This window comes from Marmota monax, unplaced genomic scaffold (genome assembly GCF_021218885.2).
Source record: "Marmota monax isolate L192 unplaced genomic scaffold, Marmota_monax_Labrador192_F-V1.1 WCK01_AAM20220418_F8-fsc00231, whole genome shotgun sequence".
Lineage (NCBI taxonomy): Eukaryota > Metazoa > Chordata > Mammalia > Rodentia > Sciuridae > Marmota > Marmota monax.
The window spans coordinates 1065900-1079697 of record NW_026693458.1 but is presented as its reverse complement, the minus strand read 5'-3'; the positions used below and the strand labels follow the sequence as shown (position 1 = coordinate 1079697).

General features: G+C 45.8%; 1 protein-coding gene across 2 annotated transcripts in view; it reads right to left on the bottom strand.

Annotated features, from left to right (window-relative positions):
* Bicd2 (BICD cargo adaptor 2) overlaps nucleotides 1-2315 on the bottom strand; it is a 47624-nt gene extending 45309 nt beyond the window's left edge. The window contains exon 1 of one of the 2 annotated variants that reach the window (XM_046457714.2): nucleotides 1992-2315. In XM_046457714.2, coding sequence (XP_046313670.1) covers nucleotides 1992-2231 — 240 coding nt within the window. In that variant the 5' untranslated portion in view covers nucleotides 2232-2315. The remainder of the gene's footprint in view (nucleotides 1-1991) is intronic. The other variant, XM_046457715.2, reaches the window with a different exon arrangement.
* Nucleotides 2316-13798: the final 11483 nt, after the last annotated feature.

The window sequence follows — 13798 nt, the reverse complement described above, 5'->3', positions numbered from 1 at the left end:
GCACCAACAGAAATGGTTTACGCCCTTTTCCCCATTCTGCTAGGGACTTGCCCTCCAGCTACATGCCACAACATTATGCCATGATTCTTCACTGTGCCAAAAATGATTATGTCCATAATAGCGAAGAGCTAACAAATTGAAGGCCGGGAAATGGGGACGAGTCAAGTCAGCAACAGTTTCTTCTCACAGTGGATACCACTGAAGGAAAGCTGTTATCACACAAGGGGACTGCGGGGGCTGCCTAGCAGGGTTCACACACACTGTGTGCGCAGAGGGAAGAGTGCTCTGATAGTGCTGCAGACCTCCCAGGGGGCGGGTAGGCAATGGGTCCACAAAAGATCTTCAGGTCTCCCACAGCCTCACAGCCCCCAAGAGTCCTCTGCTCAAGAAATGAAGGCAAGGACATCCTCAGTAGGTGTCAGAGGAGCAGAATCCCCCAGAAATAGGATGAAAGCATTCAAGCCACATTCTCACAGTCCCTGGCCTTCCTCTGTCATATCTTCCTAACTCAAGATGAGGGACCTTTACAGGAGGGACTACATCCCATCCCTTGTGGATCCAATGCCAGTGGGGCCTGGCTTGGAGAAGGTGACAGTACTTCCTGACAAACAACAGGGTCAAGTCCTCAAGATCTTGTCCAAGGACCCAGATCCCACCTGCCCAGAGGGGCAGTAGTTTTCTGTTACTAACCCAGAACTTGCTGTTTTTTCTGCTTTGATTTAAAGATTAATTCAGTTCCTCCTCTCCACTATCACAGACAGGTATCCTATTTATCTCCCCCAGGAAGGCAAAAAAAAAAAAAAAAAAAACTTCATAGAGTCAAGATATCTGCCCAATGTTGGCTAGAAGCAGAAGTGCCAGGAGGTGAGCCCTGTGATCAAGAGCCAAGATTAGGATGGGTTCAGATGGGGAAGGGGACACATCAAATAAACTGGTTGCCTGACCCCACACACCAAGTCTTTCCAAACACACAACCCTCAAAACAACCCCTTCTGAACCAGCAATGCTGCACCCCATTTTGCAGAGGAGGAAGGTCATCAGGGAGTGCCCCTACCCACAATCATCACTAGCACGGTGTAGTTCCCGGGTCCAATGTGGACTGTATCCATCCAGAAAGTTCATTCTCTCTCCTCAATCTCCACTACAGGGCTGAGGAGTCAGGGAGGATGGGAGAGGCACTGGTAATTAAACCATCCCAGGAGAACTGCCCAGGCCCCTCCTTCCGCCCCCTCCTGTAAGCTCTCAGTCAGCCTGGGGGTCTAACCTCTTTTCTCCACAGTGGGAATGACACAGGCCACCTAGATTTCCGTCCAGGAGGAACATAGACACCACATTGAGGGGGAGGGAAGGACAGGAAGTGGGCGAGGGAGCCATGCATCCTAGGCAGTGAAAGCTCAATCACGGCGATGAGGACAGAGCTCTGGGCCACAGAACAGGACACTGGGGGACTCCAGCCTGCAGCAATGGCCATGTACAACCAGAGCCCCGACTCCCTCGGGCTCCTTCCCGGCCTCTGGACACTCATAGTAGGAGATGAAATGGGCCGAAAGCAACCATGCTAAGAGAGGGGAAGTGATTTGCTTGAAGGTGACAGCAGCGGCCACCCAGTCCCAGGCTCTGTCTTGCCCAGCGGGTCACCTGCGTCCGTGGCCTTAGCCCTGGACTCAGTCTTTGCCCGCCCACCCTCACTCTACACACAGACACACCCAGGGCAGCGACGAGAACCGCAAGCATCAGCCCTTACGAAGGTGCCGCCAAGGCCAGCAGAGAAGCAGTCCGGCAGGCAAGGAAGTCTGCAAGGCGCCCTGCAGCCGCAGCCGGCCGAAGCCAAGCCCACTCCCACACCCCGCCCGGGACCACAGCTCTCGGCCCCGTGCCCCCGCGTCCACACCCCTAGCAACCCCCGCTGGGCAGGATGACCTTATCCCCACAGGCCCCAGCCCACCAGGGTCGCGGGACATGGGTCGCCCTAGAGTCAGGCGGTGGCTCACCTCTTTGAGCTGCTCCATCTCGCTGCGGATGGCCTCATAGTCCACCTCGAGCTCCTCAAACTGCAGCTTGAGCTGGTGCTTCTCCTCCAGCACCGCCAACCCGTACTCGGCCGCCTGGATCTTCTCGCGCGTGGTCTCTGCCAGTTCGTGGGACAACCGCTTCACCTCGGCGCGCAGCCACTCGGGCTGCGCCTCCATCACCAGCCGCGCATACTCCTCCTCCTCCGACGGCGCCGACATGGTGGCGGCGCGCCGAGGCCGGTCCACCCCGCGGCTCCCGCAACCGGGCCCTCCTCAGCTGCCGCCGCCGCCGCCGCCGCCGCCGCCCAGCCCCGACGGCCGTCCGCGCCGCCGCACTGCTCCTCCCCGCCGTCCGCAGAGCACACTGGGGACTGAAGTCCTGCGCCGCGCCGACTACATGACCCGTCGGGCCCCGCGTCCACCCGGTCCCCGGCCCTGATTGGTCCGCGCCCTGCGGGGGCGGACCCTCCGGCGCCGTCGCGAAGCTGACACCTCCCGGGGCATTATGGGGGTTGCAGTTCGGTCCGCACGGCTACTACAGGGCCCGTCGTGCCCCGCGCCTGCCCAGCCCCCGGCGGTGATTGGCCCGCGCCGCCGAGGTCGCGGACTAGCACCGGCTTCTTCGGACACTCGTGGATTCTGGTGACTCGCGCGGAGTACCCCTAGGCTCGAGTTCCCGGCAGTATAAAGAGCAAGGCAGCTCTCGACGCCAGGAGCGTCAGTGTACAGCTTCTGATCAAAGCCTGGAGACCGTGTGACGTCTCGTCCAGGCGTCTTTGGGTGCAAGTGTGGAAGGCTGCTGGTGACGCCTAAGGGCGCTGGGAGTCCAAGGGAACCTGACCTAATCACTGCTTCCTCTCGTGACCTCCAATCCTTCAAAGCGTGTTTCATGGGGATGAAGACATTCTGAGAGCACAGTGCCATAGATGTGTTTAATAGAGTTTCTGCCTGGCACCCATTTTCAGGCATGACTTAAATTATTTGCTACATCATACGCTTCATCTGTGCCTAGATGAAACTAACCCTCCTTGTGTGTGGTATGGCTATAATTCTTCTCACTGTCCCCAAAACCTTCCCACATACCCCATAGTCGCGCACCCCCACAAAACCCAAACCTAGCGGTCCACCCCAGAGTCATGTAAATAGGTTCATTCTCCCATCCCGTTTTCTTTGAACCAGCCAATCCACAACTGCCCCACCACACACACCCCATAACAGATTTCCGTTTCACTTCCTCATTTTGTCGCACCTGACATAACACCTGAAGCTAACTACGCTCACCTCCATCCCTCTACTAGAAAGTGGCCATGTCTATCTTGGTTTATGGTCACTCTTAAGAAACCCAAAATCAAATTAGAAAGAAATTATAACAATAAAAATCACAGCACACAGGTGCACAATCCATGCTTCAATTTCACTAGGGTCCCAGAACCATCCTGTAGAGCTTTTGTTTTTCTAATGCAGGATCCATATGCATTCAGTTCTCGGGTTTCCTTGGTCTTCTTCAATCCCACCCTTGCAAGGATTGCAGAGCAGTGATGTGCACTCTTGACATATCCTCATGGGTAAATTAGGTCATGCATTTTGGACCATCACTGAGTTGTTGCTAGTTCTCAGTGCACTTTGGAAGGCGCGTGATATGGATCAGCATCCCTGACTGCCGCTGGCTTTTTCCTTTGTGATTAGTGTCACAGGAGAAGATAGACCTTGCAAATATCCTGTCACTCCTCAAACATTTAGTTTAGCATGAATTGATATTTCTTACATGGATAAATCATTACCACACTAGTGGTTTTTCGGATTCCACCCATCCTTCATTATGAGTTGCCTTTGTAGTGAAAGAAAACTATTCCTTCTCATTAATTCATTAGCAATACGAATCCATGAATTCTTTTTACTCAGTGGGTTACAATACATTACTCACCTTACTCTGATACTCAAATGTCAGCAAATTTGGCCAGTGGGAGAATTCCTCCAGATTGGTTCCATACCCTTTCAAAATGTCATAATTTTTTTAAAGCATTTTCTCACTTTCTGGCTTGAGTCATTCCAAGATTGTACTCTCTGAGTTCTAGACCTGCAACCAGGCATTTCCCCATGTAGCCTTGATTCTTTTTAGTGGTTTAATGTTTTCAGGAGAGTGTGTCATACTTAGGATTGTCATATTAAATGATATTAAGGAGTTCAGCCGTAGTAGAAGTGGGACATGATTGATGTGCCCAGTTGCTTGGACTGTCCTGGATTCACACTGAAGTTCCTACATCTTAGACCTAGGCAAGCTCTTGTATTAAGTGGGAGAGATTCTAGGGCAAAGGAGGAAAGAGCCTTGTTTGAACAAGTGCACAGCCTCGGCAATGCCTGCCAGACCTAGACTGGCCTACACTGGCGACCTCCCTACCCCTGTGCCACACTTGTCTATGGGACAGGTCTGAGGAGAGAGGGGAAAGGCCATGGAAATCTGGGGCAGACACTGATCAGAGAATTTTAAACTTGGAGACAAGGTAGAAGATCTCATATACATTCAGTTATAGACAGAGCATCTGTCACTAACATTGTGGGCTTTCTTTCTGCAGGAGGGACAGCACTGAACAGTTTAGGGATGTGAGGGAGGAGCCTAGGATCCACAATGGTGACAAATAAGGGTGGAGGAATCAGGAAATGCTTTTCTGAGGAGGTGTTGCCTGAGGGAGGAAAGAGGATGTACAGGAATTGATCAGGTCAAGGCTGCAGAAATAAGGGACCCACAAAAACAAGAAGCAAGTGGCTCCCCCTGCCCCACAGACCGTGGGCCACCCCCTTGTTGAGCTCCTTCTCGGTTCCCAACATGGCCAGGTCCCTGACATGCATCAACTCATTGAGTCCTCACAATGTCACAAATTAGGCCATCTGTTTTACAATCAAGGAAACTTAGGCTCACATCCGAATCCCTGGTATCTATCACCCTTCACCTCCCTTCACTCTGCCAGCAAACACTGCCTGCCCTGCTTCAGGACAAACTTCACATGAGAGCCTCCTGCTAGCCCCAGCTACCCTCCTTGGCCCCAACTCCATTGCCTCTCCCTGGATCACTATGTCACCTCGGCACTCCCCTCCCAACCTCACCACCACCACCACCACCACCGCAGTCTGTTCTCATATGGCAGCAAAGGGGTCCTAAGGTCATACCTTCTCTACTCAAATCCTTTCAGAGTCAAAGCCAAATCGTCACAGCCACCTCCCAGGCTCTGCACACCCCAGAATGGCCCTCCCTTTGCACCTCACCTCCCAGATTTGTTTGCTTTCCTCTGTTGGATACTATGTGCTGTTGCACTGTGGACCTCTCCCTAGAATGTTGTAATGCCAGATTCGTGGGACCCCAATAGACCTCCAGGAGCCGAATGTGATGCAATCACACAAAAGTCTTTATTGCAAGCTCGAGCCTGGATTCACAGCCGTTTCCCATGCAGTGGTCCCAGGGAGTGAGTCCTGGCCCTTTGTTCAGTTTATAGGTTTTGGGGGGATACTCTATGTGTCACAACATCACACAGCAAATCATTTCACACCACGGGAAAGTCAAACAACAACTCTTAACATTGATTAGCACATTCACTGGCGGGAACAAGTTGGGTAAGGGTGATTGGTTAGTACAAGAAGGGGGTTCCTTTGAACTGACTGGTTTAAGCCATGAGGGGTGTATGTGCTAAACTACATGGTTTCCCAACATGTTATCAACCACCATAAACTACTGGGGGTCATCTGGCATCCCAGGTATTTTCCCTATCTCATGCTGATTGGTGGTTGCTAGGAGGTTGCTATGGGTCCTCACCTAGCCTAACTGAGTCAAGGACACCTGGCGCTGCAGATCTCTCCTGTTATTTGCAGACATACAACTCAGCAGGGTGGGTATGTGCCTAGGAGTACTCTATGGGTTTTTCCAAGCACAAGGGTCATGTCCCCTTCCTTCGATAGGCTTTGCTCTGAGGTAGAGGCTTGCCGCAGTCTGGCTGGGCACAAAATAACTGAGCCACCACAAAGCCTTGTAGGTTCAAATAGCAACTCTTTATTCCCGAACTCTCACCAGCACTCTACACACACTTCCCAGGAATCCACTCCCTCCACCAGGCTCCGCGCGCCAATTCTCTTGGAACCCCACAAGAACTCAATGGGAACTCCAAAGTAGTGGGCACCAGACAGAGGCAGCAGGATCCGCCCTAATCCTAGAGCCGCCCTATTCCCAGCAAGATCCGCCTTAATCCCCGGAGCCGCCCTATTCCCAGAGCAGGGTCATTTTTCAACCATTCCTTCTGGCAAAATGCCAGTCATTCCGACTTAACTGTGGCTTTCAACATCTCCCCCCTTCTGTTTAATTAAACAACAAGCATGTGGCTTAGGGACTGTGCCTGTGTTAGGTTGTCCAATACTACATATGGTCTTTACCCGTCATCAGATGAGCTGACCTCAGGGCATCAGCCTCCTGTCTTAGGTTGGTACCATTGCAATTGGATCTTACCCATCATTGACTACCGGTCCAGCATATAGCCATACTTGTGGATAGGCCTTTGCACCAGTGGGGGGGTGAGGCTCTTTGCCTCACCTCTGTTGCCCCCAAATTCTAGACTATCACAAGCAGAAGGGAGGAGGATGCAAAATGCCACAGCACCAAGCCAAAAAATTGTACCACCGATGACACCATCAGCAAAGATACCCCAGCACTACCACAATTTGCTGCACCAACAGATAGTTCACAATGCATGCAAGTGATACATAGTCCAGGCAAGTTCTGCAAACAGTTCAAAGCAGAGGAATCTATTAATATGTCCATTTCCTCCCAAAGTAAATCGACTCCTTGATTGAGCATCACTTGCTGAGTTATTATTCATTGATGCATCAGTTTATACAGTTTGTTGTGATAGCTATCGCAGAAGCTGTAGTTTGGTTTTATCTTTGTCTTCACCGGCACTGGGATGAAGATAGGAATTCTGGCAATGATGGCTAAGAAAAATTATGTAACATTCCAGCAGGCACTAAAAGAAAGCAATTTTCTAAACAATTTACATAATTATGTAACATTCCAGCAGGCACTAAAGAAAGCAATTTTCTAAACAATTTACATTATCCTGAACAGAATTATTAAATATAATGAAAAGGAAAGGTAAAAGTAAACAAACAGATATGTTAACCTCCTTTTTTGTTCACATATTAAAAACAATCCTCAACAGCTGTTTACCCAATTTAAATTAAGCCATTTAAATCACGTGAATAAAAAAAAATTTGGATCCATTTTTTCATGAGTGCTCCTTATATATGATATATGGACACATGCACATACAAACATACAACACAAAACACAAATGTGCACACATAACATAGAACACATAAGACAATAGTAAAGGCCTTATAGCTTTACACAGGTGAAATCTCCATTGCAATGTTTAAAAATTCCACAGTCAAAAAATAGAACTGATCAGAAAAATATTAACCTAGGTCTATATGAGCTCAAAAAACAAAATAGAACTTCATGATGTGGGAAAAGGCAATAATAAAATAGATATTGAAAAAAAGCATCCTGGTTACCACCTGGGTTTGATTCTTCTTATGATATCCCATCCTTCTTCCTGTAACTTGCATAATGGGTCTGAAGGTATTCCCACAAGTAAGCCCCAAGGTTTCTTACATTTGAAATAGGCCTTAATGGTGTTCATTATTCATTAGCCTCCAGGTGTGGGAGAATCACTGTCGCAGATGTAAGAATAGCCAAACTGGAGCTCTGGATATCAGCTGTTATGGATTTGAGTCAAATCAGCTTCTTTTTGGTCTGTGGAAATCGCTTTAGTTAATCTCTCTGGAATCCAAATTGGCTGCTGTTCTCCCTGTGGAAACACACAAACAGACCCCCGACTCCAGAAAATCACTGGGTCAGGACCTTTCCATTGTCCTGGTAGAATATCCTTCCAAAGTACCTTGGGCTATGTACATTTTTTGGACACATATGTCTTTCAGCAGCACTAAGCCCTGATGAATCCAAATTTGAAAAGTTTAGAGTAAAAAGGGTTATTTTAAGTTTATCTTGGGGGGATATATACCCCTTTCTAATTCCCTCTTTTTGCTTTAATAAGTACATTTTAATAGTTTGATGAGCTCTTTCAACTATGTCTTGTCCCTGTGGATTGTATGGGATTCCTGTTATGAGTAATGCCAAATTATGAGCAAAATTGTTTAAAAGAGGTAGAAGTATAGCCAGGGGCATTATCTGTTTTTAACTGTTTTGGAACGTCCACAGTGGCAAAATTTTGTAAGCAATGAGCTATAATATCTTTAATTTTTTCTCTGGCATGAAGGGAGCCAATTTTACAAATTATCTTAGTTCAAAGTCCAATGTAAACACATTATTTTTGATCTTGAAATACTTGAATAATCAAAGTCCTTTATATTTTTAAAGCAAACTAAACTACTAGATTTAATGCCTTTTAAATTCAAGTCTTCCAAAAGCATTTTGCCTTAGTTTTTAGAATTACTTTAGTCCTTTTAAATTTTTGATGTGGTTTTAAACCAATTTCCTTCTAGTTTAACATTTTTTAAATTGGCTCTTGTCTATAAATTTTAACACCCTCATCTGAGACTTTTAATTTTTGTACCACCAGAAATTAAAGTTGATGGGCTTTTTGAAAAAATTACTAATAATCTCCTTGTTCTTCTATTTTATCCAATATTTGACTTTAAACTTCTCTCTTTTACCTTTTTTTATCTTGAATGTCTGTATCTAATAGTTGTCTTAGCTTTTTGTATTTTTTATCTGAAATACCTTTATTTGACATTTTTAACCATTTTTATCTTGTTTTTATCTTTTAGTTTTTTTTTTAAGGTTTGTACATTTACCCTTAGTTGTTTTTTTTTCTCCTAGTTTTTTTTTTGTTTCCTATATTGTGGGTTTAAAATTTTTGTCTTCCTACATCTTTTTTTATCTTTCTACATCTTTTCTATCTTTTTTTACCTTTCTGTACTTCTGTCTTTAAAGTTTTTAACTTCAAATTTTTAATCTTCTTTATCCAAATTGTTTTTATCCTATTATCTTCCCATTTTTATGGTTTTTTTTTTAAGTAATGCTTTTAAGATTAACTAGGCTTTGAATGACGCAATCTTTCCTCCGCCGTGAAGGCATCTTAACCACCTTTAATTTAACCTTTTAAAGCCTTTTGCAACTTACTTAGACATTTTACAACTTTTTACTTTATCACACAAAGATTATCTCAACTAGAAACATTTCTTTTTCCTTTAACCTTCCATATTAAAATATATTTTCATCTCTTTTCTAGCCATTAGCCCTTTTTATAAATTCACATTCTGAAACAACCCTTATAAAATTTCTGAATTTAGACAAATTACTCCACTTTAATAAGATGAAATACTTTCATGTTTTTTATGGTACTATAATACTATAATTGAAACCCAACTGAAACTTCTTATACTCTTTGTATATAAATTACACCTGTAGAATCTTAACTCTTAGTAACCTTGTTTCAGCAAAGACACAGACACAAAGCAATATTAAACTTTTTTTCCATTTACCAATTTATGAAAACACACATAATGTTTAAATATATTACCTTATGGAACTTAATAAGTAAAGAGTACTTGATTTTATATTTAGTGGTTGATGTTTTAGCACTTTAGCTTTATAAATTAATCAGATGTCTGTAAAAACCAAGACCTTAAACAAGTGTAGTAAACAGAACTAGCCATCTCTTTTTTGTTGAAGAAAAATCCTTCTACGGGATTGCATGATGGTCCCATTGTGATATATTTAACAACTCCTCTTTAAAAAGCCATGGGCTACATTTTTGTATTGTATCAACATATGTCCTAACTGTTCTTGGTCTTACTGAGGTGCCTCCTTCCTCTAACAATTTCTCTTCCTCAGGGGCGAACAACTTCAAACTTTGAGCCAACCATTTTCCCCAGTTTGCCTGAGAGAGTTCTAGGGACAGGCAACTTGAAATAAAAACAAAAGAAATCAAAACAAGAACACGTTGTTTTTTAAAATGGTCACCCATTCTCTCTTTCTCAGGGACGAGCAATTTCACTTACCTCCAAGCTTCAGGCTTTCCCTGTACGGGCCACCAAATGCCGCAGTCTGGCTGGGCACAAAATAACCGAGCTGCCACAAAGCCTTGTAGGTTCAAACAGCAACTCTTTATTCCCCTACTCTCACCGGCACTCTACACACACTTCCCAGGAATCCACTCCCTCCACTGGGCTCCGCACGCCAATTCTCGGAACCCTGGGAGAACTCAAGGGGAACTCCAAAGTAGCGTCCCAGAATCCGCCCTAATTCTGCAGCAGAATCCGCCTTAATCCCCCAGAGCCGCCCTATTCCCAGAGCAGGGTCACCTTTCAACCATTCCCTCTGGCAAAATGCCAGGCTTCATTCCGACTTAACTGTGGCTCTCAACAGAGGCTGGTTTCTCAAAAATAGAGTCACATTATTTTCTCAATGTCAGCTCTAGGGCAGGGACCCCTTTGAGGCCTAGCATCTCCTGGACCACATTAAGTGTTCCAACCAGAGTCCCAAGGGGTTCAGCCTATGAAGATCAAGCTGGTCTCACATGCACTGCTGCCGCAGTCTGGCTGGGCACAAATGCCGCAGTCTGGCTGGGCACACAATCACGAGCCACCACACAGCTTGTAGATTCAAACAGCAACTCTTTATTCCCGAACTCACACCAGCCGTCTACAATCACGTTCTGGGGAAATCCACGTTCTCTGCCCAAATCGACCTTCTCTCCCAAATTCACCTCCACTGGGCTTCTATCTCCAAAATATACTGTCTGAATCCCGTGAGAACTCAAGGGGAACTCAGGCAGCAGGATACGCCCTATTCCCAGCAGGAATAATCTTAAACCTTAAACCTGGAACCTAAACTGGGAACGCCCTAAACAAGATTATCTTAAAACCGGGAACACCCTAATCTGCCTTGGTCCTTGAGCAAGGTCACTTACATTCAATGTCACTGCAACATGTCAGCAACATGGGGTACGCTGGCAAGGAAATTGTCATACCTACTTGGCTAATGGCTCCCAGCACACTGCTGCCCAGCCACATTCCCCGTCTGGTGGGAAGGTGGGGAATGCACAGGAGGAGGGAGGCAGCCTCCGTAGAGGTGAAGAAACAGGGAATGAGTTCGGGGCATCTGGGGGTGGTATCAGGAATATGGGCAGTGACCCCATCTAAGGCTGGACCCCTGAGCCAGAGGAGTGGGGGCAAAAAGGTCATCCCCTTGGATGACCCAGACCCACTCTGCTTTTGTGAGCAAAGGCTCCAATATCCCAGGCAAAGATGGAAGATGGCAAAGTCAGGCACACAGAAGCTGGGACCTGATCCACATGGAGCCATGTCAACAGGCTTTTCCCAATTGCTGTTCCATAGAGTGGTGAGAGTGTTTGCAGATGTGAGCCCCTCCTGGCTGGCCCAGGAGCAAGGCCCTTTCCCCACCAGGTGTTTTCCTGCCCAGGTGTACTTTGGCTCAGTATGACATGGAATACCTGAGTATCCATATGACATTGGCAGGTCTTTGGCCCAAATATCACTCATTCAGAAACTCCTCCTCTGTGCCAGGCCCTTGGGGTTCAGATGCAGTAATGATGGCAGTGCCAAAGACCCCGACATACTTGTTGAGCATTTATCCTGCTCTAAGCCCTGTGCTGAGCAGTCAGTGAACATTCACTACCTCTCAAGCCGCACAAATAAGGTACAGAGAAGGTACCATTGTTCTTATTTTACAGATTAGGAAACCGAGGCAGGATGAGGTAAATTACTTGTTCAAGGTTACATGACTTATAACTGGAGAAACCTAGGATCTGCACCCCAGTCTATGTGGCTCCACACTCCAGTTCCCACCCCCTCCCCTAGCCCTTTCTGCTGGGAACGAGACACAGTCCTGCTCTCAAAGATTCACGTTTCAGAGGGAACAGGTTTCAATATCTAACTGCTACCGTGATACAGATGATGTACACGGGACACTGGGGACTGTGAGGGGCAGTATGGAGTTGGGGAACGTTGGCTGAGCCTCAGAGGATGGGCAGGTATTTGCCAGGCATGGAAGATGTGTGTCAGAGAGAAGTCCCCAGAGACACAAAAATGTAGAATTATGGATAATGTGGTCTGACAGTGGGGTGAATTCAGGGCAACTGGGCATGATGCAAGTTCTTTTACCCTAGTGATTAGAGCTCTATCTGATGTATGAGGGGTAAAGATTTGCTCCCAAGATGTAGGCTCTCTATTCACCTCACAGATTGTTTCTTTTGCTGAGAAAAAAACTTTTTAGTTTGAGTTTATCCCATTTATTGATTCTTGATTTTAATTCTTGTGCCACAGGGGTCTTATTAAGGATGCAGGGGCCTAATCCCACATGATGGAGACTAGGGCCTACTTTTTCTTCTATTAGACTCAGGGTCTCTGGTTGTACTCCTAAGTCCTTGATCCATTTTGAGTTGAGTTTTGTGCATGGTGAGAGATAGGGGTTTAATTTCATTTTGTTGCATATGGATTTTCAGTTTTCCCAGCACCATTTGTTGAAGAGGCTATCTTTCTCCAATGCATGTTCTTGGCACCTTTGTCTAATATGAGATAATTGTAGTTTTGTGGGTTAGTCTCTGTGTCCTCTATTCTGTACCATTGGTTTACCAATCAATAAATGGGCCAAGAACCTGAAGAGACACTTCTCAGAAGATAATGTACAATCAATCAACAAATACATGGAAAAATGTTCATCATCACTAGCAATTAGAGAAATGAAAATCAAAACCAGTCTGATTTCATCTCACTTCAGTCAGAATGACAGCTATTATGCATAAAAATAACAATAAGTGTTGGCAAGGATTTGGGGGCGGGGGGTGGGGGGAGGTACACTCATACACTGCAGGTGGGACTGCAAATTGGTGCAGCCAAGATGGAAAGCAGTATGGAGATTTCCTTGGAAAACTGGGAATGGAACCACCATTTGACACAGCTGTCCCTCGCCTCGGTCTATACCCAAAGGACTTAAAAACAGCATACTACAGGGACACAGCTACATCAATGTTTATAGCAGTACAATTAACAATTGCTAAACTGTGGAACCAACCTGGATGCCCTTCAATAGATGAATGGATAAAAATACGTGGCATATATGCACAATGGAATATTATTCAGCAATAAAAGAGAATAAAATCATGGCATTTGCAGGTAAATGGATGGAGTTAGAGAAGATAATGCTAAGTGAAGTTAGCCAATCCCAAAAAACCAAATGCCAAATGTTTTCTTTGATATAAGGAGGTTGATTCATAGTGGGATAGGGAGGGGGAGCATGGGAGGAATAGACAAACTCTAGATAGGGCAGAGGGGTGGGAGGGGAAGGGAGGGGGCATGGGGTAATTAATGATGATGGAATGTGATGATCATTATTATCCAAAGTACAGGTACGAAGATACATATTGATGTGAATATAGTATGTATACAACCAGAGATATGAAAAATTGTGCTCTATACATGTAAACAAATTTTAATGCATTCTGCTGTTATATATAAATATTTTTAAAAGAAAAAATATTTGGGGGGGGAGATGTTTCATAGGGATCAAGTCCTGAGGAAGTCACACAATGGAGAACAGAAGAGACTGACCTAGGCTGTAGTATTGGCCAAGCCTCCAGGTCCTGCCCAGAACTCAGATGTGGGAGCAGCAGTTATTCCCTTTTGGTGAAATGCTTTCAGGTTTCAAGCCTGTTGCAGTAGCATCAGAACTTCACCCCATTTTATAGATGGATTCTTCCCCC